We start from the raw sequence: 22758 nt of genomic DNA, 5'->3' as shown, positions 1-22758 counted from the left end.
TAAATGACTCTGGGAAGACGTGAAGCTGTTTATAAATGACTCTGGGAAGACGTGAAGCTGTTTATAAATGACTCTGGGAAGACGTAAAGCTGTTTATAAATGACTCTGGGAAGACGTGAAGCTGTTTATAAATGACTCTGGGAAGACGTGAAGCTGTTTATAAATGACTCTGGGAAGACGTGAAGCTGTTTATAAATGACTCTGGGAAGATGTAAAGCTGTTTATAAATGACTCTGGGAAGACGTAAAGCTGTTTATAAATGACTCTGGGAAGACGTGAAGCTGTTTATAAATGACTCTGGGAAGACGTGAAGCTGTTAATAAATGACTCTGGGAAGACGTGAAGCTGTTTATAAATGACTCTGGGAAGACATGAAGCTGTTTGTAAATGACTCTGGGAAGACGTGAAGCTGTTTATAAATGACTCTGGGAAGACGTAAAGCTGTTTATAAATGACTCTGGGAAGACGTGAAGCGGTTTATAAATGACTCTGGGAAGACGTGAAGCTGTTTATAAATGACTCTGGGAAGACGTGAAGCTGTCTCTAATGCCTCTGCCATGTCTCAGAGTTGACAGGAAGGAATCCTATTCCAATATGAATAATTCAACTGTTAATGCGTTGCCACATACTTCAGGCCACTCCAAACTAACCTCGGGTCAGTGGCGTACTATTCAAGCTCTTCAGAACGAGACGGCTTGTGTTTTGTATTGAAACTTGATCTCAGTTCTGCATCCCAAATAGCAACCTGTTCCCTGTGCAGTCCACTAGTTTCTGGTCAGGTTCTGGTCAAAGGTAGTGCACTATGTACGGAATAGGCTGCCGTTTGGGATTCAGACTGAATTGTCATTGTGAACAGCTAATGTAAGAAGGTATTAGTGTTAAGGACTGTCACTGTACTGAACTGTGCTCCTGTCTGTCGTCATAGTAATTAGAAAGGTCTATTTATCCAGACTGTGAAGACTGCAGCTTCCTGACAGGAGTGTTGCTCCAGGCTACATAGTAGATCACATCAGATCAGTGCCCTCTATCACAGCTCCCTCTAAGCAGAGTCCTATATAGAGAGAGAAATGGCTCTGCCTCACACATCCTTCCTGCTACATCAGACTACCACACACAGATCTGGAAATCTCGTTTTATTACATCAAGGCTGTCAAAACACAGGAAACTGGCAACTCTCTCTCTCTCTCTCTCTCTTGCCCTCCGCGTCTCCTGTCCATTGTCTCCCCCTCACCCACACTCTCCCCCTCACCCACACTCTCCCCCTCACCCACACTCTACTCCTCACCCACACTCTACTCCTCACCCACACTCTACTCCTCACCCACACTCTACTCCTCACCCACACTCTAACCCTCACCCACACTCTAACCCTCACCCACACTCTAACCCTCACCCACACTCTATCCCCTCACCCACACTCTATCCCCTCACCCACACTCTACTCCTCACCCACACTCTACTCCTCGCCCACACTCTACTCCTCGCCCACACTCTAACCCTCACCCACACTCTATCCCCTCACCCACACTCTATCCCTCACCCACACTCTACTCCTCACCCACACTCTACTCCTCACCCACACTCTACTCCTCACCCACACTCTACCCCTCACCCACACTCTACCCCTCACCCACACTCTAACCCTCACCCACACTCTAACCCTCACCCACACTCTAACCCTCACCCACACTCTAACCCTCACCCACACTCTAACCCTCACTCCTTCATCTTTCTGTCCCAGGCAGCATTGAGTAACTTCATGTAAATCTTTGTGAAGCAGCAGCAACGTCTCCCAGTCCTTCATTCAAACTCCCAAAACGAGGCCACACACCCCTCTCTCTCTTATGTGGGTCTCTCTCGTTGTTGTAACATAACAAAGTTAGGCCTCAGTTGAAGCCTCAGACCGTAGTGACTCTCATGACCAGCTCCCGGCTGCTGTTGCTGGGCTGCGGAGGCTGAGGATGGACTTGAGTGGGGCGGGGCTCCTGCTGCGTTGTCCAGAGGTGCTGGGTGAGCAGGTGGAGGATGTTGTACGCACAGTGGTGGTCTGGCAGGGATGGTGGCCCCTGCTCCGACATTGAGTCCTGCGTCGTCACCGTCGTCAGGCTGGCGGTTGCGGCTGTGGTCACGGTGTAGCCAGGCGCGGTGGCGGCCACCGCGGCCATGAGGGAGGAGGTGGAGGGGGAGACCATGTCATCCCCCGGCTCTGCCCCGGGAGGAGCACTCGTCCTGGGGTTGGGCAGGGCCAGGTGCCTGGGCGTGAGCCTGGATCTCTGGTGGTCCTCAGTGTCTCTGATCTTGTCGTAGTTGAGCACCTTCCACTGCTGGTTCACTGCCTGCCAGCGGTTAAAGATCCTGAACACTGAGGGGCCTTCATGGACGATCAGCGCTTGAACGAGAGAGAAGAAGAGGGGGAGGTTGTCAGTTACACATGAATACATCCTGAATCCAACATGTTGGCAGTGTTCGTTCATCACACAGTGAGTTTTCTAGAGCTCTGTCTGGGGAGTCATATATGTCCCACCTCAAGTGTCCTGATTGGAGAGGAGGAGGAGGGGGAGGAGGAGGGAGGAGGAGGGGGAGGAGGAGGAGGAGGAGGAGGAGGAAGGAGGAGGAGGAGGGAGGAGGAGGAGGAGGAGGGAGGTATATTCCATAGGGGACCACGTTGCAAACAAGTAGAATCCCCTGGGTTGTGTATCTTTTCCCCCCAATTAATCAACCAAGGAAGAAGAGGAGGAGGAGTTCCTCTGTGTGCCGGCCTCACCGATGCAGACGAGGTCCATGAATCCGTACATGGCGTAGCAGATCTGGAAGAGCAGGTCCTGGCGCTGCCACTTGGCCGAGGGGCTGAGGGACGACCACACCAGCCAGGAGATGGAGGACATGAGGAACAGGCTGCCCAGCACGGCCGCTGCTATCTGGACCTTCTCTATCACTGTCAGAGAGATGGCCTGCCACTGGGGGGAGAGAGAGGGGGAGGGGAAGAGAAGGAGTGAGGGGGAGAGAAGGAGTGAGGGGGAGAGAGAGGGAGAAGGAGGGAGGGGGAAAGGGAAGGAGGGGGGGGGAAAGAGAAGGCAGGAGGGGGAGGGAGAGGAGGGGGGGGAAAGAGAAGGCAGGAGGGGGAGGGAGAGGAGGGAGGGGGAGAGAAGGAGGGAGGGAGGGAGAGTACATCATCATCCCATACTATTCATACACACTATACACTAGTATTAACCCTCTCTCTCTCTCTGCAGTGCTGTGTGATATACACCCAATTAGAGCTCTCCTCTTCATCCCCTAAAACCCTCCCCCCTGACTCAAGTCCAAGAGCTGGCGAGTCCCATCACAGCTGTCCCTACCTGGAGCGGGTTATTGGTGCTGATGGCTACCACGTGGTACTTGTAGTAGCAGAGCTCACAGCTCCAGGAGCCCCTCTCACTGATCCACTTGATGAGGCAGGGCTCATGGGTGCAGCGGACAGAACCACTGCAGCGACACGGGCTCAGCAGCTCCCCCTGTGGGACACAAAGGAAAATGCTGCTATTGGTTTGTCTTACAGTGAGCCAGCTGAGTGTCGGCCAGGGTGCTGACCAATGATTTACATATACGCTGGATGACTGACAGGGGCGCTGTATTGAAGCCATCGCCCCTCCATCTTGACACTCCGACACCGGTGTCAAAAATATTTTGGAAGCTAAAGAAATGCATGTATTAATGTCTACATTAGTTTTAGCCATGTTTATTCTACTACAGCCTTAATGCAGACTTTTAAATGATATTATGTGAGATAAACATATGTAAAAACATTGTCCTTAAAGTATATATTTGTTACATTACTAATGTTACTGTCCACACTAAAACAAAAAATACTTATATACATGTAATTTTGTCCTTGAAACATTTCATTGAAATACTGTAGAATTCCATTCATTCTTATGGACTGTTCCTACTGGGGAGCACCAATATGGCCGACACATGGCTTCAAAGCCTCTCATTGGCCAATACATAGCATCAGCAATGCAGGGTTTATATACATAATTGGTGCTGCCACAGGGTTAATGTGGCACCATATTCTCTATATGGTGCATCACTTTTAGCCAGAGCAGGAGTAGTGCAACATGTAGGGAATGGGGAGCCATTTTGGACCGAGCCACGTTCTCTCCACATGTCCTGTGCACCCACAGCTCTGGAGAACGGTCGATCTGGAGCCTTGTCTCTAGAGTTACCAGTAACGTGCCCTTCGGTTCTGCACCTACATGTCCCCACTGACTCTGTATCTGTCACAGTGTGGATTCTACAGCGTGTTTCCTCCAGACAGATAGACAGGGCTGTGGTTTCTGCTTTCTTACCTCCCAAAGCTCATGTAATCTCTTTGAACAGAGACCTCCTCAGAGATGAATCCTTAACGCTCTTATCTTGTTATGTGTGAAAGTTTGTGTGTGTGTAGTGCGTGTGTGTGATTCTCACATCAGTGTGTTCTACCGTGAACTTGTCATTTATAATCCTCTCAGAGAGAGTGATAGAGATTTATCAGCTCAGTGAGAGAGAGTGAGATGACACATTGGTGTGTGACACTCATGAAAAAGCGTATTTTTATCATCAGTGTTACCAATATAAGGTATTTATTCTGGTTCCAGACATCTCACAGCTACCATGGTTATCATGACCAGGCCACATCCTCGCTGGTTCCAGACATCTCACAGCTACCATGGTTATCATGACCAGGCCACATCCTCTCTGGTTCCAGACATCTCACAGCTACCATGGTTATCATGACCAGGCCACATCCTCTCTGGTTCCAGACATCTCACAGCTACCATGGTTATCATGACCAGTCCACATCCTCTCTGGTTCCAGACATCTCACAGCTACCATGGTTATCATGACCAGGCCACATCCTCTCTGGTTCCAGACATCTCACAGCTACCATGGTTATCATGACCAGGCCACATCCTCTCTGGTTCCAGACATCTCACAGCTACCATGGTTATCATGACCAGGCCACATCCTCTCTGGTTCCAGACATCTCACAGCTACCATGGTTATCATGACCAGGCCACATCCTCTCTGGTTCCAGACATCTCACAGCTACCATGGTTATCATGACCAGGCCACATCCTCTCTGGTTCCAGACATCTCACAGCTACCATGGTTATCATGACCAGGCCACATCCTCTCTGGTTCCAGACATCTCACAGCTACCATGGTTATCATGACCAGGCCACATTCTCTCTGGTTCCAAACATCTCACAGCTACCATGGTTATGACCAGGCCACATCCTCTCTGGTTCCAGACATCTCACAGCTACCATGGTTATGACCAGGCCACATCCTCTCTGGTTCCAGACATCTCACAGCTACCATGGTTATCATGACCAGGCCACATTCTCTCTGGTTCCAAACATCTCACAGCTACCATGGTTATCATGACCAGGCCACATCCTCTCTGGTTCCAGACATCTCACAGCTACCATGGTTATCATGACCAGGCCACATCCTCTCTGGTTCCAGACATCTCACAGCTACCATGGTTATCATGACCAGGCCACATCCTCTCTGGTTCCAGACATCTCACAGCTACCATGGTTATCATGACCAGGCCACATCCTCTCTGGTTCCAGACATCTCACAGCTACCATGGTTATCATGACCAGGCCACATTCTCTCTGGTTCCAGACATCTCACAGCTACCATGGTTATGACCAGGCCACATCCTCTCTGGTTCCAGACATCTCACAGCTACCATGGTTATCATGACCAGGCCACATCCTCTCTGGTTCCAGACATCTCACAGCTACCATGGTTATCATGACCAGGCCACATCCTCTCTGGTTCCAGACATCTCACAGCTACCATGGTTATCATGACCAGGCCACATCCTCTCTGGTTCCAGACATCTCACAGCTACCATGGTTATCATGACCAGGCCACATCCTCTCTGGTTCCAGACATCTCACAGCTACCATGGTTATCATGACCAGGCCACATCCTCTCTGGTTCCAGACATCTCACAGCTACCATGGTTATCATGACCAGGCCACATCCTCTCTGGTTCCAGACATCTCACAGCTACCATGGTTATCATGACCAGGCCACATCCTCTGGTTCCAGACATCTCACAGCTACCATGGTTATCATGACCAGGCCACATCCTCTCTGGTTCCAGACATCTCACAGCTACCATGGTTATCATGACCAGGCCACATCCTCTCTGGTTCCAGACATCTCACAGCTACCATGGTTATCATGACCAGGCCACATCCTCTCTAGTTCCAGACATCTCACAGCTACCATGGTTATCATGACCAGGCCACATCCTCTCTGGTTCCAGACATCTCACAGCTACCATGGTTATCATGACCAGGCCACATCCTCTCTGGTTCCAGACATCTCACAGCTACCATGGTTATCATGACCAGGCCACATCCTCTCTGGTTCCAGACATCTCACAGCTACCATGGTTATCACGACCAGGCCACATCCTCTCTGGTTCCAGACATCTCACAGCTACCATGGTTATCACGACCAGGCCACATCCTCTCTGGTTCCAGACATCTCACAGCTACCATGGTTATCATGACCAGGCCACATCCTCTCTGGTTCCAGACATCTCACAGCTACCATGGTTATCATGACCAGGCCACATCCTCTCTGGTTCCAGACATCTCACAGCTACCATGGTTATCATGACCAGGCCACATCCTCTCTAGTTCCAGACATCTCACAGCTACCATGGTTATCATGACCAGGCCACATCCTCTCTGGTTCCAGACATCTCACAGCTACCATGGTTATCATGACCAGGCCACATCCTCTCTGGTTCCAGACATCTCACAGCTACCATGGTTATCATGACCAGGCCACATCCTCTCTGGTTCCAGACATCTCACAGCTACCATGGTTATCACGACCAGGCCACATCCTCTCTGGTTCCAGACATCTCACAGCTACCATGATTATCACGACCAGGCCACATCCTCTCTGGTTCCAGACATCTCACAGCTACCATGGTTATCATGACCAGGCCACATCCTCTCTGGTTCCAGACATCTCACAGCTACCATGGTTATCATGACCAGGCCACATCCTCTCTGGTTCCAGACATCTCACAGCTACCATGGTTATCATGACCAGGCCACATCCTCTCTGGTTCCAGACATCTCACAGCTACCATGGTTATCATGACCAGGCCACATCCTCTCTGGTTCCAGACATCTCACAGCTACCATGGTTATCATGACCAGGCCACATTCTCTCTGGTTCCAAACATCTCACAGCTACCATGGTTATCAAGACCAGGCCACATCCTCTCTGGTTCCAGACATCTCACAGCTACCATGGTTATCATGACCAGGCCACATCCTCTCTGGTTCCAGACATCTCACAGCTACCATGGTTATCATGACCAGGCCACATCCTCTCTGGTTCCAGACATCTCACAGCTACCATGGTTATCATGACCAGGCCACATCCTCTCTGGTTCCAGACATCTCACAGCTACCATGGTTATCATGACCAGGCCACATCCTCTCTGGTTCCAGACATCTCACAGCTACCATGGTTATCATGACCAGGCCACATCCTCTCTGGTTCCAGACATCTCACAGCTACCATGGTTATCATGACCAGGCCACATCCTCTCTGGTTCCAGACATCTCACAGCTACCATGGTTATCATGACCAGGCCACATTCTCTCTGGTTCCAAACATCTCACAGCTACCATGGTTATCAAGACCAGGCCACATCCTCTCTGGTTCCAGACATCTCACAGCTACCATGGTTATCATGACCAGGCCACATCCTCTCTGGTTCCAGACATCTCACAGCTACCATGGTTATCATGACCAGGCCACATCCTCTCTGGTTCCAGACATCTCACAGCTACCATGGTTATCATGACCAGGCCACATCCTCTCTGGTTCCAGACATCTCACAGCTACCATGGTTATCATGACCAGGCCACATCCTCTCTGGTTCCAGACATCTCACAGCTACCATGGTTATCATGACCAGGCCACATCCTCTCTGGTTCCAGACATCTCACAGCTACCATGGTTATCATGACCAGGCCACATTCTCTCTGGTTCCAGACATCTCACAGCTACCATGGTTATCATGACCAGGCCACATTTTCTCTGGTTCCAAACATCTCACAGCTACCATGGTTATGACCAGGCCACATCCTCTCTGGTTCCAGACATCTCACAGCTACCATGGTTATCATGACCAGGCCACATCCTCTCTGGTCAGATGAATCCTTTACCAGGATCTTCTCTAATAAGAAGCAGGATCAACTATTTAAAGGGTCAGCAGTGATGTTGGGTAGCCTTGAATCTGCCAGGCATACCATATCCAGGCTCAAATGTTGTTTTTCTTAAGGACCATGCAATCTCTTTTATTAGAGAGAGATACATACACAGAGAGAGAGAGACATAGAGAGAGCGAGACACAGAGAGCGAGACACAGAGAGCGAGACACAGAGAGCGAGACACAGAGAGCGAGACACAGAGAGCGAGACACAGAGAGCGAGACACAGAGACACACGCAGAGAGACACACGCAGAGAGAGACACGCAGAGAGAGATACGCAGAGAGAGAGACACAGAGAGCGAGAGACAGAGAGCGAGACAGAGACACACAGAGAGAGATACGCAGAGAGAGAGACAGAGAGCGACAGAGAGCGAGACAGAGAGCGAGACAGAGAGCGAGACAGAGAGAGACGCATAGAGAGATGCATAGAGAGACACACAGAGAGACACAGAGAGTTTGACACACAAAGAGACACAGAGCGAGACACAGAGAGACACACAGAGAGAGACACAGAGCGAGACACAGAGACACACAGAGACACACAGAGAGGGCGGAAACAGCCTTTCAAGAAGGTCATTCTCTTGCTTTCATGTTTCAGTTGTTAACACAAACACCCAGAAGAGCACTTTTCTAAAACCAAACATCTATAATGACATCTCTCCTGTTCCTTTCTTCAGAGAAAGACAGGCAATTATCTAGACTCAATTTCACACTATCTATGTAATACAAACAGGTGAATACTACACAATAAAGACATAGAAAAGCTGGCCCTGGCTGGCAGATAAATGTATGTGTACCCAGTGCAGCCTGCTGTCTGGTCGTTAGGTTCAACAACGTGAGTTGAAAAGAGGTCTGAACTGGTATGTTGGTTATCCAACCTAATTCAACCTAAACCGCCCGGGGAACCAACTGTCCTGTACTGTCTGTGACAGGAATCAGACAAGCAGAGTAGGTTCAACAAGTGTCTGAAACAGGGTTTACATTCAATAACATATTAGACTAGGCTGAGTGAGAGAGGGGGAGGAGGAGAGAGAGAGGGGGATAGAGAGAGAGGGGGGGATAGAGAGAGGGGGGAGGAGGAGAGAGGGGGGATAGAGAGAGGGGGAGGAGAGAGGGGGGAGGAGAGAGAGAGTGGGGGGAGTGAGGGGGGATGAGAGAGAGAGAGAGAGGATGAGGGGGAGAGAGAGAGGATTGAGGAGAGAGGGGGAGAGAGAGAGAGGGGGAGAGAGAGAGAGGGGGGAGGAGAGAGAGGAGGGAGGAGAGAGAGGAGGGAGGAGAGAGAGAAGGGGTGGAGGAGTGAGAGGAGGGAGGAGAGAGAGAGGGGGAGAGGAGAGAGAGAGAGGTCGGGAGGAGAGGGAGGAGAGAGAGAGGAGGGGAGAGAGGAGGGAGGAGAGAGAGGGGGGAGGAGAGAGAGAGGAGGGAGGAGAGAAAAGGGGTGGAGGAGAGAGAGGGGGAGAGGAGAGAGAGAGGTCGGGAGGAGAGAGGGAGGAGGGGAGAGAGGAGGGAGGAGAGAGAGAAGGGGGAGAGGGAGAGGAGGGAGGAGAGAGAGATGGGGGGAGGGAGAGGAGGGAGGAGAGAGTATGAATGAATAGGGACCTTTCAGATTGACAGACAGCATCCCTGGTTCTCCTGAATGTGTTTTATTTCCTCCTCCTGCTCCCAGACTGAGCCAAAGCTTTAACACACTCTTTATACTGAGTATGCAGCTCAAATGGCACCCTAGGGGCCACCTTATGGGCCCTGGTCTAAAGTAGTGCATTAGATAGCAACTAGGGTGCCATTTGGGACACATATGAATTTATCCTCAGCGCCAAAAGCTTTCAGCAGCCTGCTACCCAGAGACAGGCTGACTGCAACTCCCACTCCAGGCAGTAGTGTTCTATAATGTGATGTCATTTAGAGCAGAGAGAGAGATGCTCTCTAGTGTTCTCCAACGGGCATCATCAGACACTAGACTAGTGTCTCCCTAAATGTCAACACAGGGACAGACCATGAGGATGTCTTCATCACTGAGAGAGACTGGGTGAAGATGGGGCAAATTCAGGGGTCTTCAACTTTTTGTTACGCAAGGACCCCCGCCCAGGCATACAGACCCAGAAACCCCCCACCCAGGTAAACTGGCGACCCAGAAACCCCCCGCCCAGGCAAACTGGCGACCCAGAAACCCCCCGCCCAGGCAAACTGGCGACCCAGAAACCCCCGCCCAGGCAAACTGGCGACCCAGAAACCCCCGCCCAGGCAAACTGGCGACCCAGAAACCCCCCGCCCAGGCAAACTGGCGACCCAGAAACCCCCGCCCAGGCAAACTGGCGACCCAGAAACCCCCGCCCAGGCAAACTGGCGACCCAGAAACCCCCGCCCAGGCAAACTGGCGACCCAGAAACCCGCCCGCCCAGGCAAACTGGCGACCCAGAAACCCCCGCCCAGGCAAACTGGCGACCCAGAAACCCCCCGCCCAGGCAAATTGGCGACCCAGAAACCCCCCGCCCAGGGACCTCCGCCCAAACCATGGACCTCCGCCCAGGCAAACCGGTGAACCATGGACCTCCGCCCAGGCAAACAGGTGACCCAGGGACCTCCGCCCAAGCAAACCGGTGAACCATGGACCTCCGCCCAGACAAACCGGTGAACCATGGACCTCCGCCCAGGCAAACAGGTGACCCAGGGACCTCCGCCCAAGCAAACCGGTGAACCATGGACCTCCGCCCAGACAAACCGGTGAACCATAGACCTCCGCCCAGACAAACCGCTGAACCATAGACCTCCGCCCAGACAAACCGGCGACCCAGGGACCTCCGCCCAGACAAACCGGTGACCCATAGACCTCCGCCCAGACAAACCGGTGAACCAGCACCCCCATCATATGTTAGCAAAAGATATATATGTTCATGACTTGTCTTATCGTCAGGTGAATGACAAGGTTCAGTCATCAACATTTTGAAATGAATAGATTTGGTAGATGGTTTTCACATTATAACAGGAAGAGGAAGTGTAACTCTACCTATTAGCTCGGCAGGTCACTCCAAACAAAGGTGAGCCATGTGTTGGCCAAAATCTGTCAAGAAAGCTTCCCAGCAGCCAGAGGCACCCGCGGTGCTTTTCAGAGCTTATGGCCGCGCTGCTCTGCCCAGGCGCTGCTCTGCCCAGGTGATGCTCTGCCCAGGCGCTGCTCTGCCCAGGCGCTGCTCTGCCCAGGCGTTGCTGACGCATGTCGGCTCTTACAACGCCTGGATAGATATTCAACTATCAGCTAATCGCATCAGATGTTACAGCAACATGTGCCCTACAGCACTGTCGTATGTTACAGCAACATGTGCCCTACAGCACTGTCATATGTTACAGCAACATGTGCCCTACAGCACTGTCATATGTTACAGCAACATGTGCCCTACAGCACTGTCATATGTTACAGCAACATGTGCCCTACAGCACTGTCATATGTTACAGCAACATGTGCCCTACAGCACTGTCATATGTTACAGCAACATGTGCCCTACAGCACTGTCATATGTTACAGCAACATGTGCCCTACAGCACTGTCATATGTTACAGCAACATGTGCCCTACAGCACTGTCATATGTTACAGCAACATGTGCCCTACAACACTGTCATATGTTACAGCAACATGTGCCCTACAGCACTGTCATATGTTACAGCAACATGTGCCCTACAACACTGTCATATGTTACAGCAACATGTGCCCTACAGCACTGTCATATGTTACAGCAACATGTGCCCTACAACACTGTCGTATGTTACAGCAACATGTGCCCTACAACACTGTCGTATGTTACAGCAACATGTGCCCTACAACACTGTCGTATGTTACAGCAACATGTGCCCTACAACACTGTCACATGTTACAGCAACATGTGCCCTACAGCACTGTCCTATGTTACAGCAACATGTGCCCTACAGCACTGTCCTATGTTACAGCAACATGTGCCCTACAGCACTGTCACATGTTACAGCAACATGTGCCCTACAACACTGTCATATGTTACAGCAACATGTGCCCTACAACACTGTCACATGTTACAGCAACATGTGCCCTACAACACTGTCGTATGTTACAGCAACATGTGCCCTACAACACTGTCACATGTTACAGCAACATGTGCCCTACAACACTGTCGATGACGTGGCACGCAGCCATTGGTTGATGCATGCAGAGTCTGAGCAGTGGAGCGCGACCATTGGTTGATGCATGCAGAGTCTGAGCAGTGGAGCGCGACCATTGGTTGATGCATGCAGAGTCTGAGCAGGGGAGCGCGACCATTGGTTGATGCATGCAGAGTCTGAGCAGTGGAGCGCGACCATTGGTTGATGCATGCAGAGTCTGAGCAGGGGAGCGCGACCATTGGTTGATGCATGCAGAGTCTGAGCAGTGGAGCGCGACCATTGGTTGATGCATGCAGAGTCTGAGCAGTGGAGCACGACCATTGGTTGATGCATGCAGAGTCTGAGCAGGGGAGCGCGACCATTGGTTGATGCATGCAGAGTCTGAGCAGGGAGCGCGACCATTGGTTGATGCATGCAGAGTCTGAGCAGGGGAGCGCGACCATTGGTTGATGCATGCAGAGTCTGAGCAGTGGAGCGCGACCATTGGTTGATGCATGCAGAGTCTGAGCAGGGGAGCGCGACCATTGGTTGATGCATGCAGAGTCTGAGCAGGGGAGCGCGACCATTGGTTGATGCATGCAGAGTCTGAGCAGGGGAGCGCGACCATTGGTTGATGCATGCAGAGTCTGAGCAGGGGAGCGCGACCATTGGTTGATATTTCAGTGAATGTCATTTGCTCAATATTACGAGTTGAGAAATAAATTTGACATTATATTCTCATCTTTTCTACTGTAGGTATGTAATTCAAAAGGTGTTTATCTTGTTGTTCGCGATATTCATAACAACTATTAAATAGCTAAAAATGTAAATCCCCTTTTAAAAATATATATATTTTCATGGACCCCCTGCAAAACCATGGACCCTGGGTTGAATACCCCTGGGCTAGTTGATGCACAGGACTTGGCCACAAATTAAAGGAGGAGCAGGAGGAGGAGGAGGAGGAGCAGGAGGGGGAGGAGGAGGAGCAGGAGGAGGAGCAGGAGGAGGAGGAGCAGGAGGAGGAGCAGGCGGGGGAGGAGGAGGAGCAGGAGGAGGAGCAGGAGGAGGAGCAGGAGGAGGAGGAGCAGGAGGAGGAGCAGGCGGGGGAGGAGGAGGAGCAGGAGGAGGAGCAGGCGGGGGAGGAGGAGGAGCAGGAGGAGGAGCAGGAGGAGGAGGAGCAGGAGGAGGAGGAGCAGGAGGGGGAGGAGCAGGAGGAGGAGGAGGAGGAGCAGGCGGGGGAGGAGGAGGAGCAGGAGGAGGAGCAGGAGGGGGAGTAGCAGGAGGAGGAGCAGGAGGGGGAGGAGGAGGAGGAGCAGGAGGAGGAGGAGCAGGAGGAGCAGGAGGAGGAGGAGCAACCCCATTGACTTCCTTAGAGGTGAGAGGATCAGGATGTGAAAGGTATGTGCAGCACATTCACCATGTTGGCCCTGATGCACCAGCACCTATTCAATCATCAACCCACCTTCACACTGAATTGTCTACGTGGGTCGGATACTTTGCAAATGGGAGTTCTTCTGAGTCAGGTAATCCAAGGCCATGTGGCCCTAGATACACTCCCTGGCCGGATCTCAATATTCTGAAGTGGTGTCCTTTCCTTTCCCTCTCCTTGGCTCCATCTGATGATATCAAAGACCAGGACAGGTGGAAAGCAAACACCTGGAACTGGAGATTTTAGGAGAGGAATCCCCTTTAGACTATTGAGATGTACCCTGTGTTACTTGAATCCACTACTTCCCCAGGTCTTCCTCTGTCATGTTCTGTTCCTGTCTCTTCTGTCTAAGACAGGGCTTCCTCGGTCATGTTCTGTTCCTGTCTCTTCTGTCTAAGACAGGGCTTCCTCTGTCATGTTCTGTTCCTGTCTCTTCTGTCTAAGACAGGACTTCCTCGGTCATGTTCTGTTCCTATCTCTTCTGTCTAAGACAGGGCTTCCTCTGTCATGTTCTGTTCCTATCTCTTCTAAGACAGGGCTTACTCTGCCATGTTCTGTCCCTATCTCTTCTGTCTAAGACAGGGCTTCCTCGGTCATGTTCTGTTCCTGTCTCTTCTGTCTAAGACAGAGCTTCCTCGGTCATGTTCTGTTCCTGTCTCTTCTGTCTAAGACAGGGCTTCCTCGGTCATGTTCTGTTCCTATCTCTTCTGTCTAAGACAGGGCTTCCTCGGTCATGTTCTGTTCCTGTCTCTTCTGTCTAAGACAGAGCTTCCTCGGTCATGTTCTGTTCCCGTCTCTTCTAAGACAGGGCTTCCTCGGTCATGTTCTGTTCCCATCTCTTCTGTCTAAGACAGGGCTTCCTCTGTCATGTTCTGTTCCTATCTCTTCTAAGACAGGGCTTCCTCTGTCATGTTCTGTTCCTATCTCTTCTGTCTAAGACAGGGCTTCCTCTGTCATATTCTGTTCCTGTCTCTTCTGTCTAAGACAGGGCTTCCTCTGTCATGTTCTGTTCCTATCTCTTCTGTCTAAGACAGGGCTTCCTCTGTCATGTTCTGTCCCTATCTCTTCTGTCTAAGACAGGGCTTCCTCTGTCATGTTCTGCTCCTATCTCTTCTGTCTAAGACAGGGCTTCCTCTGTCATGTTCTGTTCCTGTCTCTTCTGTCTAAGACAGGGCTTCCTCTGTCATGTTCTGTTCCTGTCTCTTCTGTCTAAGACAGGGCTTCCTCTGTCATGTTCTGTTCCTGTCTCTTCTGTCTAAGACAGGGCTTCCTCTGTCATGTTCTGCTCCTATCTCTTCTGTCTAAGACAGGGCTTCCTCTGTCATGTTCTGTTCCTGTCTCTTCTGTCTAAGACAGGGCTTCCTCTGTCATGTTCTGTCCCTATCTCTTCTGTCTAAGACAGGGCTTCCTCTGTCATGTTCTGTCCCTATCTCTTCTGTCTAAGACAGGGCTTCCTCTGTCATGTTCTGCTCCTATCTCTTCTGTTTAAGACAGGGCTTCCTCTGTCATGTTCTGTCCCTATCTCTTCTGTCTAAGACAGGGCTTCCTCTGTCATGTTCTGTTCCTGTCTCTTCTGTCTAAGACAGGGCTTCCTCTGTCATGTTCTGTTCCCGTCTCTTCTGTCTAAGACAGGGCTTCCTCTGTCATGTTCTGTTCCTGTCTCTTCTGTCTAAGACAGGGCTTCCTCTGTCATGTTCTGTTCCTGTCTCTTCTGTCTAAGACAGGGCTTCCTCTGTCATGTTCTGTTCCTGTCTCTTCTGTCTAAGACAGGGCTTCCTCTGTCATGTTCTGTTCCTGTCTCTTCTGTCTAAGACAGAGCTTCTTCTGTTATGTTCTGTTCTTATCTCTTCTAAGACAGGGCTTCCTCTGTCATGTTCTGTTCCTATCTCTTCTAAGACAGGGCTTCCTCTGTCATGTTCTGTTCCTATCTCTTCTAAGACAGGGCTTCCTCTGTCATGTTCTGTTCCTATCTCTTCTAAGACAGGGCTTCCTCTGTTATGTTCTGTTCCTATCTCTTCTAAGACAGGGCTTCCTCTGTCATGTTCTGTTCCTATCTCTTCTAAGACAGGGCTTCCTCTGTCATGTTCTGTTCCTATCTCTTCTGTCTAAGACAGGGCTTCCTCTGTTATGTTCTGTTCCTATCTCTTCTGTCTAAGACAGGGCTTCCTCTGTTATGTTCTGTTCCTATCTCTTCTAAGACAGGGCTTTCTCTGTGAATTCTAGTACTCCTACCTTTTACATGGCCATGGGAAGTGAGTAAGTTAGAAAATCATTATTTCTGTTCTCAAGCATATAATTGCTCCTGCGTGCACAGTGAGAGAGAGAGAGAGAGACTGAGACAACATGCACAGTGTTGAGAGGGAAGGAGAAAGAAAGAGAGAGCGAGAGACAGAGAGAGAGACTGAGACAACATGCACAGTGTTGAGAGGGAAGGAGAAAGAAAGAGAGAGCGAGAGACAGAGAGAGAGAGACTGAGACAACATGCACAGTGTTGAGAGGGAAGGAGAAAGAAAGAGAGAGCGAGAGACAGAGAGAGAGACTGAGACAACATGCACAGTGTTGAGAGGGAAGGAGAAAGAAAGAGAGAGCGAGAGACTGAGACAACATGCACAGTGTTGAGAAGGAGAAAGAAAGAGAGAGCGAGAGACAGAGAGATAGAGACTGAGACAACATGCACAGTGTTGAGAGGAAGGAGAAAGAAAGAAGACTTTGACTGAGACAACATGCACAGTGTTGAGAGGGAAGGAGAAAGAAAGAGAGAGCGAGAGACAGAGAGAGTGAGACAACATGCACAGTGTTGAGAGGGAAGGAGAAAGAAAGAGAGAGGAGAGACAGAGAGAGAGAGACTGAGACAACATGCACAGTGTTGAGAGGGAAGGAGAAAGAAAGAGAGAGATTAGAGACTGAGACAACATGCACAGTGTTGAGAGGGAAGGAGAAAGAAAGAAGAGCGAGAGACAGAGAGAGAGAGACTGAGACAACATGCACAGTGTTGAGAGGGAAGGAGAAAGAAAGAGAGAGCGAGAGACAGAGAGAGAGAGACTGAGACAACATGCACAGTGTTGAGAGGGAAGGAGAAAGAAAGAGAGAAAGCGAGAGACAGAGAGAGACTGAGACAACATGCATAGTGTTGAGAGGGAAGGAGAAAGAAAGAGAGAGCGAGAGACAGAGAGAGAGAGACTGAACAACATGCACAGTGTTGAGAGGGAAGGAGAAAGAAAGAGAGAGCGAGAGACAGAGAGAGAGAGACTGAGACAACATGCACAGTGTTGAGAGGGAAGGAGAAAGAAAGAGAGAGCGAGAGACAGAGAGAGAGAGACTGAGACAACATGCACAGTGTTGAGAGGGAAGGAGAAAGAAAGAGAGAAGCGAGAGACAGAGAGAGAGACTGAGACAACATGCACAGTGTTGAGAGGGAAGGAGAAAGAAAGAGAGAAAGCGAGAGACAGAGAGAGAGAGACTGAGACAACATGCACAGTGTTGAGAGGGAAGGAGAAAGAAAGAGAGGCGAGAGACAGAGAGAGAGACTGAGACAACATGCACAGTGTTGAGAGGAAGGAGAAAGAAAGAGAGCGAGAGACAGAGAGAGAGAGACTGAGACAACATGCATAGTGTTGAGAGGGAAGGAGAAAGAAAGAGAGAGCGAGAGACAGAGAGAGACTGAGACAACATGCACAGTGTTGAGAGGGAAGGAGAAGAAAGAGAGAGCGAGAGACAGAGAGAGAGAGACTGAGACAACATGCACAGTGTTGAGAGGGAAGGAGAAAGAAAGAGAGAGCGAGAGACAGAAGAGAGAGACTGAGACAACATGCACAGTGTTGAGAGGGAAGGAGAAAGAAAGAGAGCGAGAGACAGAGAGAGAGACTGAGACAACATGCATAGTGTTGAGAGGAAGGAGAAAGAAAGAGGATTCGAGAGACAGAAGAGAGAGACTGAGACAACATGCACAGTGTTGAGAGGGAAGGAGAAAGAAAGAGAGAGCGAGAGACAGAGAGAGAGACTGAGACAACATGCACAGTGTTGAGAGGGAAGGAGAAAGAAAGAGAGAGCGAGAGACAGAGAGACTGAGACAACATGCACAGTGTTGAGAGGGAAGGAGAAAGAAAGAGAGAGCGAGAGACAGAGAGAGAGACTGAGACAACATGCACAGTGTTGAGAGGGAAGGAGAAAGAAAGAGAGAGCGAGAGACAGAGAGAGAGACTGAGACAACATGCACAGTGTTGAGAGGGAAGGAGAAAGAAAGAGAGAGCGAGAGACAGAGAGAGAGAGACTGAGACAACATGCACAGTGTTGAGAGGGAAGGAGAAAGAAAGAGAGAGCGAGAGACAGAGAGAGAGAGACTGAGACAACATGCACAGTGTTGAGAGGGAAGGAGAAAGAAAGAGAGAGCGAGAGACAGAAGAGAGACTGAGACAACATGCACAGTGTTGAGAGGGAAGGAGAAAGAAAGAGAGAGCGAGAGACAGAGAGAGAGACTGAGACAACATGCACAGTGTTGAGAGGGAAGGAGAAAGAAAGAGAGAGCGAGAGACAGAGAGAGAGAGACTGAGACAACATGCACAGTGTTGAGAGGGAAGGAGAAAGAAAGAGAGAGCGAGAGACAGAGAGAGAGAGACTGAGACAACATGCACAGTGTTGAGAGGGAAGGAGAAAGAAAGACAGAGCGAGAGACAGAGAGAGAGACTGAGACAACATGCACAGTGTTGAGAGGGAAGGAGAAAGAAAGAGAGAGCGAGAGACAGAGAGAGAGACTGAGACAACATGCACAGTGTTGAGAGGGGAAGGAGAAAGAGAGAGCGAGAGACAGAGAGAGAGAGACTGAGACAACATGCACAGTGTTGAGAGGGAAGGAGAAAGAGAGAGCGAGAGACAGAGAGAGAGAGACTGAGACAACATGCACAGTGTTGAGAGGGAAGGAGAAAGAGAGAGTGAGAGACAGAGAGAGAGATAATGTTTCAGCCCTTCAGCTCCATTGTTTTTGAAACACTTTGAAAAACATCCTTGTTAGCAACAATTAGTCATATACAGTCAATGCCTGACCATAGGTCTACCTATAGGTCTATCGTCTATTGTCTACCTGTAAGGCCACTCACCTGTTCTGGACCTTGGAAACATATCCTGCACTGGGGAGTCCTAATACCACTGTCTGTGCGACTGTTCTGGGAGAATCTCTCCTCACACTTCTCTTTGGAGCAGTCCTCCTCGGAGCTGCCATAGTCCAGGGGTCCAGTCTGTCCCGTAGCATGCTGCCATTCCTCTGTCGCTTTAGGCTCGTTTGTCCCGGCAGAAGGAGGCTCTCCTGTCGGCGGGCCAGGTGTAACATAACCTTCCGCCTCTGGTGAAGGTGCACTCGCTGCAGAGTTGCTGTTGTCGATGGCAACATCAATGCCGATGCCGGACCCATTGCTGTCCGTGTATTGTCCGTTCATGGGGATGATCACCGGTGGCGGAGCCGGGACCGGCGGTCTGAGTAAGAAAACCTTCAGGTCACTGAACAAAACGCAACAGCGGCCTTTGGACATGCCCTGGCGGATGGAGCAGCATCGGTCTCCGGCTCAACAATCCCCAGCACCATACAACCACCCCGAGAGACAACAACATGTGTCTGTTTCTATAGGAGGATACAGGTGTAGATTTCTATTCAGAAACGTGCAGAGCACACGAAGATAAGGAAAAGCTTACTGTTATTTCGTTGAGGATGATCGGAAAGAGGAGTCTCCTCTGTTGTGTATTTTCCAGTTGGGTTGAATGACATTCTTTCTCTCAACAGCTATTTTCAATTTAGCTCTGAATTCTAAACTCGAATCAGCCGGAATACATCGAATGAGTTGGTGTGCGCGCACCACCACACATCATTTCTCAGCCTTGTCAGATAACCCTATCGTGCACTAGCCTTGGAGCTCGCTTATGCCTGTAACTAAGTAATTGCTCAGGTTACAGGAAAACCCTGACTACATATCAAACAAATAGACTTACATGTCTCATATACCTTAGAGAAAACGGGCAGGCACATAGCTGAGCATCTTCCCATTTCATTCCAATGGCATCACAAACCGAATCTTGGGAACAAGACTATACTATTGCGATCTTTTCATTCTTATTATCTAGCCTACTCTCCCGTTGCCCTTTATCAATCTGGTTCCATTTATCCAACAGCTTTGTTTCTTTACGGCCCTTCTACCAACAATGTCCCATTACATGTTGTAATAATAACAGTCGCTATGTGGCCAGTGGTGCTTGATATAACCGCCACCCCGTTGACCAGTCGAGCCCTGTTTAAATCATCCTTTCTCTATACTCTATCCTGATGGATGCTTTAACGGTTATGTCCTCGGCTGCAGTCTAATATAGTTTCCACGGTAGTTTGCGTTCGTCGCCTGTCAATTCAACCGTCTGTCTGAGGAGGTTGAGGCTATTCCCACAACAAAAGCCTACAAGATCATTTAGGGATGTCACGAACATGCCCTGGGCTTCGCTTCCACAGAGCCTAGCCTCCTACCGTCATTTTCTCTCACACGGAGCATCCTCTTTACAAGCGGGTAATCCACATATTTTAACAACATAACAGTGCTTTAATTCACCCCAGAACGGTTGTTGTCATGCCTTTGGGTCGACAGGAGCAGCGAAACCGGAGAGAAGTGGTTGATGCGGCCGTTGTCTCTCTGCTTTTGAAATCCATTCGACTCGATGGTTCTTTTCTCGCCGCGGGTTCAGCACCATTAAGGATGGGACAGCTCCCAGGCGCGGGCCCGTCTGGAACACCAGCGTGATGCAAGAAAGGGGGCGAGCATGGGCTGGCTCGTCTCATCTCGGATAGCAACAATATAACATTTGGGATGAATGAGATGAAATAATAGATTAAACAAGAATCCCAAACAGATAAAGTATTTGACAAAAACAGAATAATGTCAAACCTTGATTACATTGGGATAAGATCACACATCCCATTATTTGCGTGTGGGAAGACATGGGAACAGATTTAATAAATACTTTATTTTATTGATGATTTTCTGGTGATTTTACAGTCTTTTATGTCCAACAACGAAAATTATATATCAAAAAAACAAACAAAAAAAATCTATTGGGGAAGGTAGGCTGTTCACATTTAGCAAACAAGTTGCTTAAACAAATACAACATATTTATGTATAGGTCTCAATTGGAGGTGCCTTATCATGCTATATGGGCTGTGGCTGTTGAATAATGCACAGCAGGCTATCCCCTATACACTAGGTATTTATATATTCTGGTCTGCCTAGTGTGCTTAGTGCCACACTACAGCCTTCCCTGAACCTGCTGAACCCTGGCAGTAAGCGACAGTACACACATACACACACACACACACACACACACACACACACACACACACACACACACTGCACACACACACACACCACACACACACACACACACACACACACACACACCAGTAGAGTTGAATTCTCTCCATCTCCTTTCTCTTCAACATGTGTCTGAAGTCAGTGTGACTTCCTGCTCTGTGATGGAATATGAGTGTCCCTCACCTACTGTAATGTAGCCTGTCAGTATCTCTATCTTTCTGATAACAAAAACAAGGACTTTTAAAGGGGAAATCTGTGATTCCTACATATATTTTTAGACTTCTAAATTAATGACATATTATATACCCATTGATTCTTGAAGAATTTAACTTTTAATTGAGCTTAGTTCAACTGTTGTACCCCATCAGAACCCAAAATACAAGCTTGTTTTACTCCATTGTTTGTAAACAATGTAATTTCAATCAATGTCAGACTAATGTGCCATCTCCTTTTCTCTCTGAGCTGTCTGTGGTGCTGAATGCTGAATCTCTCTCTCCCCCACTGATGCGTGGTTTTGTATATATTTCTGAGGATGCTGTGGTAACAATTGGGGCTTTAGAGAAAGAAATACATTATTCTCAAGGAAAGTTATCTTAAAAAGGGGATTATCCCATATTTCCTGCAGATCCTCTGCTAAAACACACACACACACACACACACACACACACACACACACACACACACACACACACACACACACACACACACACACACACACACACACACACACACACACACACACACACACACAGTACATCCTCTCAGTAAAGCTTACACTGCTAGAGGGACTACTGTTTTCTGTCTGATGTCTTGTCTTACAGTGGGGCTTAAGTCTAGAGAAGTGACAGGCCTGCAGGCACAATATCCTAGATTACCCAAACTATACTGTACTATACTGTACTGTACTATACTATATTGTACTGTACTGTACTTAGAGGCCTATGCAAAGAAAATTGATGCAGTATAAGACAACAGTAGTACAGTAGCATTTTGCCTGTGTGTATGTGTGTGTGTGAGTGCGTGTCTGTGTGCCTGCCTCTGTGCGTGTGTGCACACAGCAGCCGTCGGTATGACCCCTACATAAGCCCCTCTCCGTGCTGGGAACTAGGAGATGAATCAGGCCCCTGAGGAATTCCATCTCTGCCAATTAGTGTTGCTGGTATCATAGAGTCAAGCATGAAACACTAGCTTGCAGCCAGAGCCTAATGACCAGTGCTGGTATAAAAAGAGCACATGAATGATACAGTGATCAGGCCTCTTTACTTGTGAAAAGCATTATAATTGTTTATGTAGTAACCATAATTACAGTACTAACTTTTCCTGTATTCCTTTTCCTTGGGGCAACTGAGTATGAGCTTAGGCTAGAGCAATTAAATATTGGATAACTTTTCAGTTAGTTAAAAAAATATATATATTTCACTTGCTCAACACAACATTTCTACCACAAGCCTGTAGGTCTACCATCTCGAATTTCCTCATGCATATTTAAAAGTAACTCAACGAATAGTTATAAAGTAGGCTAGCTAACATTAGGAAGAAGATACATGCTCTCTACATAGAATTCCTATGCGCTTGGCTTGGAGCAATTTAATGTAACACG

General features: G+C 49.3%; 1 protein-coding gene across 1 annotated transcript; it reads right to left on the bottom strand.

Annotated features, from left to right (window-relative positions):
• Window positions 1–1727: 1727 nt before the first annotated feature.
• LOC135530386 (E3 ubiquitin-protein ligase MARCHF4-like) lies at window positions 1728–19421 on the bottom strand. The gene is given in 5 exon segments (XM_064958723.1): window positions 1728–2389; window positions 2765–2957; window positions 3339–3494; window positions 18914–19354; window positions 19356–19421. Coding segments are annotated over 5 exon segments (1347 nt in total). The 3' UTR covers window positions 1728–1898.
• Window positions 19422–22758: the final 3337 nt, after the last annotated feature.

This window comes from Oncorhynchus masou, unplaced genomic scaffold (assembly GCF_036934945.1).
Source record: "Oncorhynchus masou masou isolate Uvic2021 unplaced genomic scaffold, UVic_Omas_1.1 unplaced_scaffold_1330, whole genome shotgun sequence".
Classification (NCBI taxonomy): domain Eukaryota; kingdom Metazoa; phylum Chordata; class Actinopteri; order Salmoniformes; family Salmonidae; genus Oncorhynchus; species Oncorhynchus masou.
Note: the sequence above shows the minus strand (reverse complement) of the source record. Positions and strands in the feature narration are given on the sequence as shown.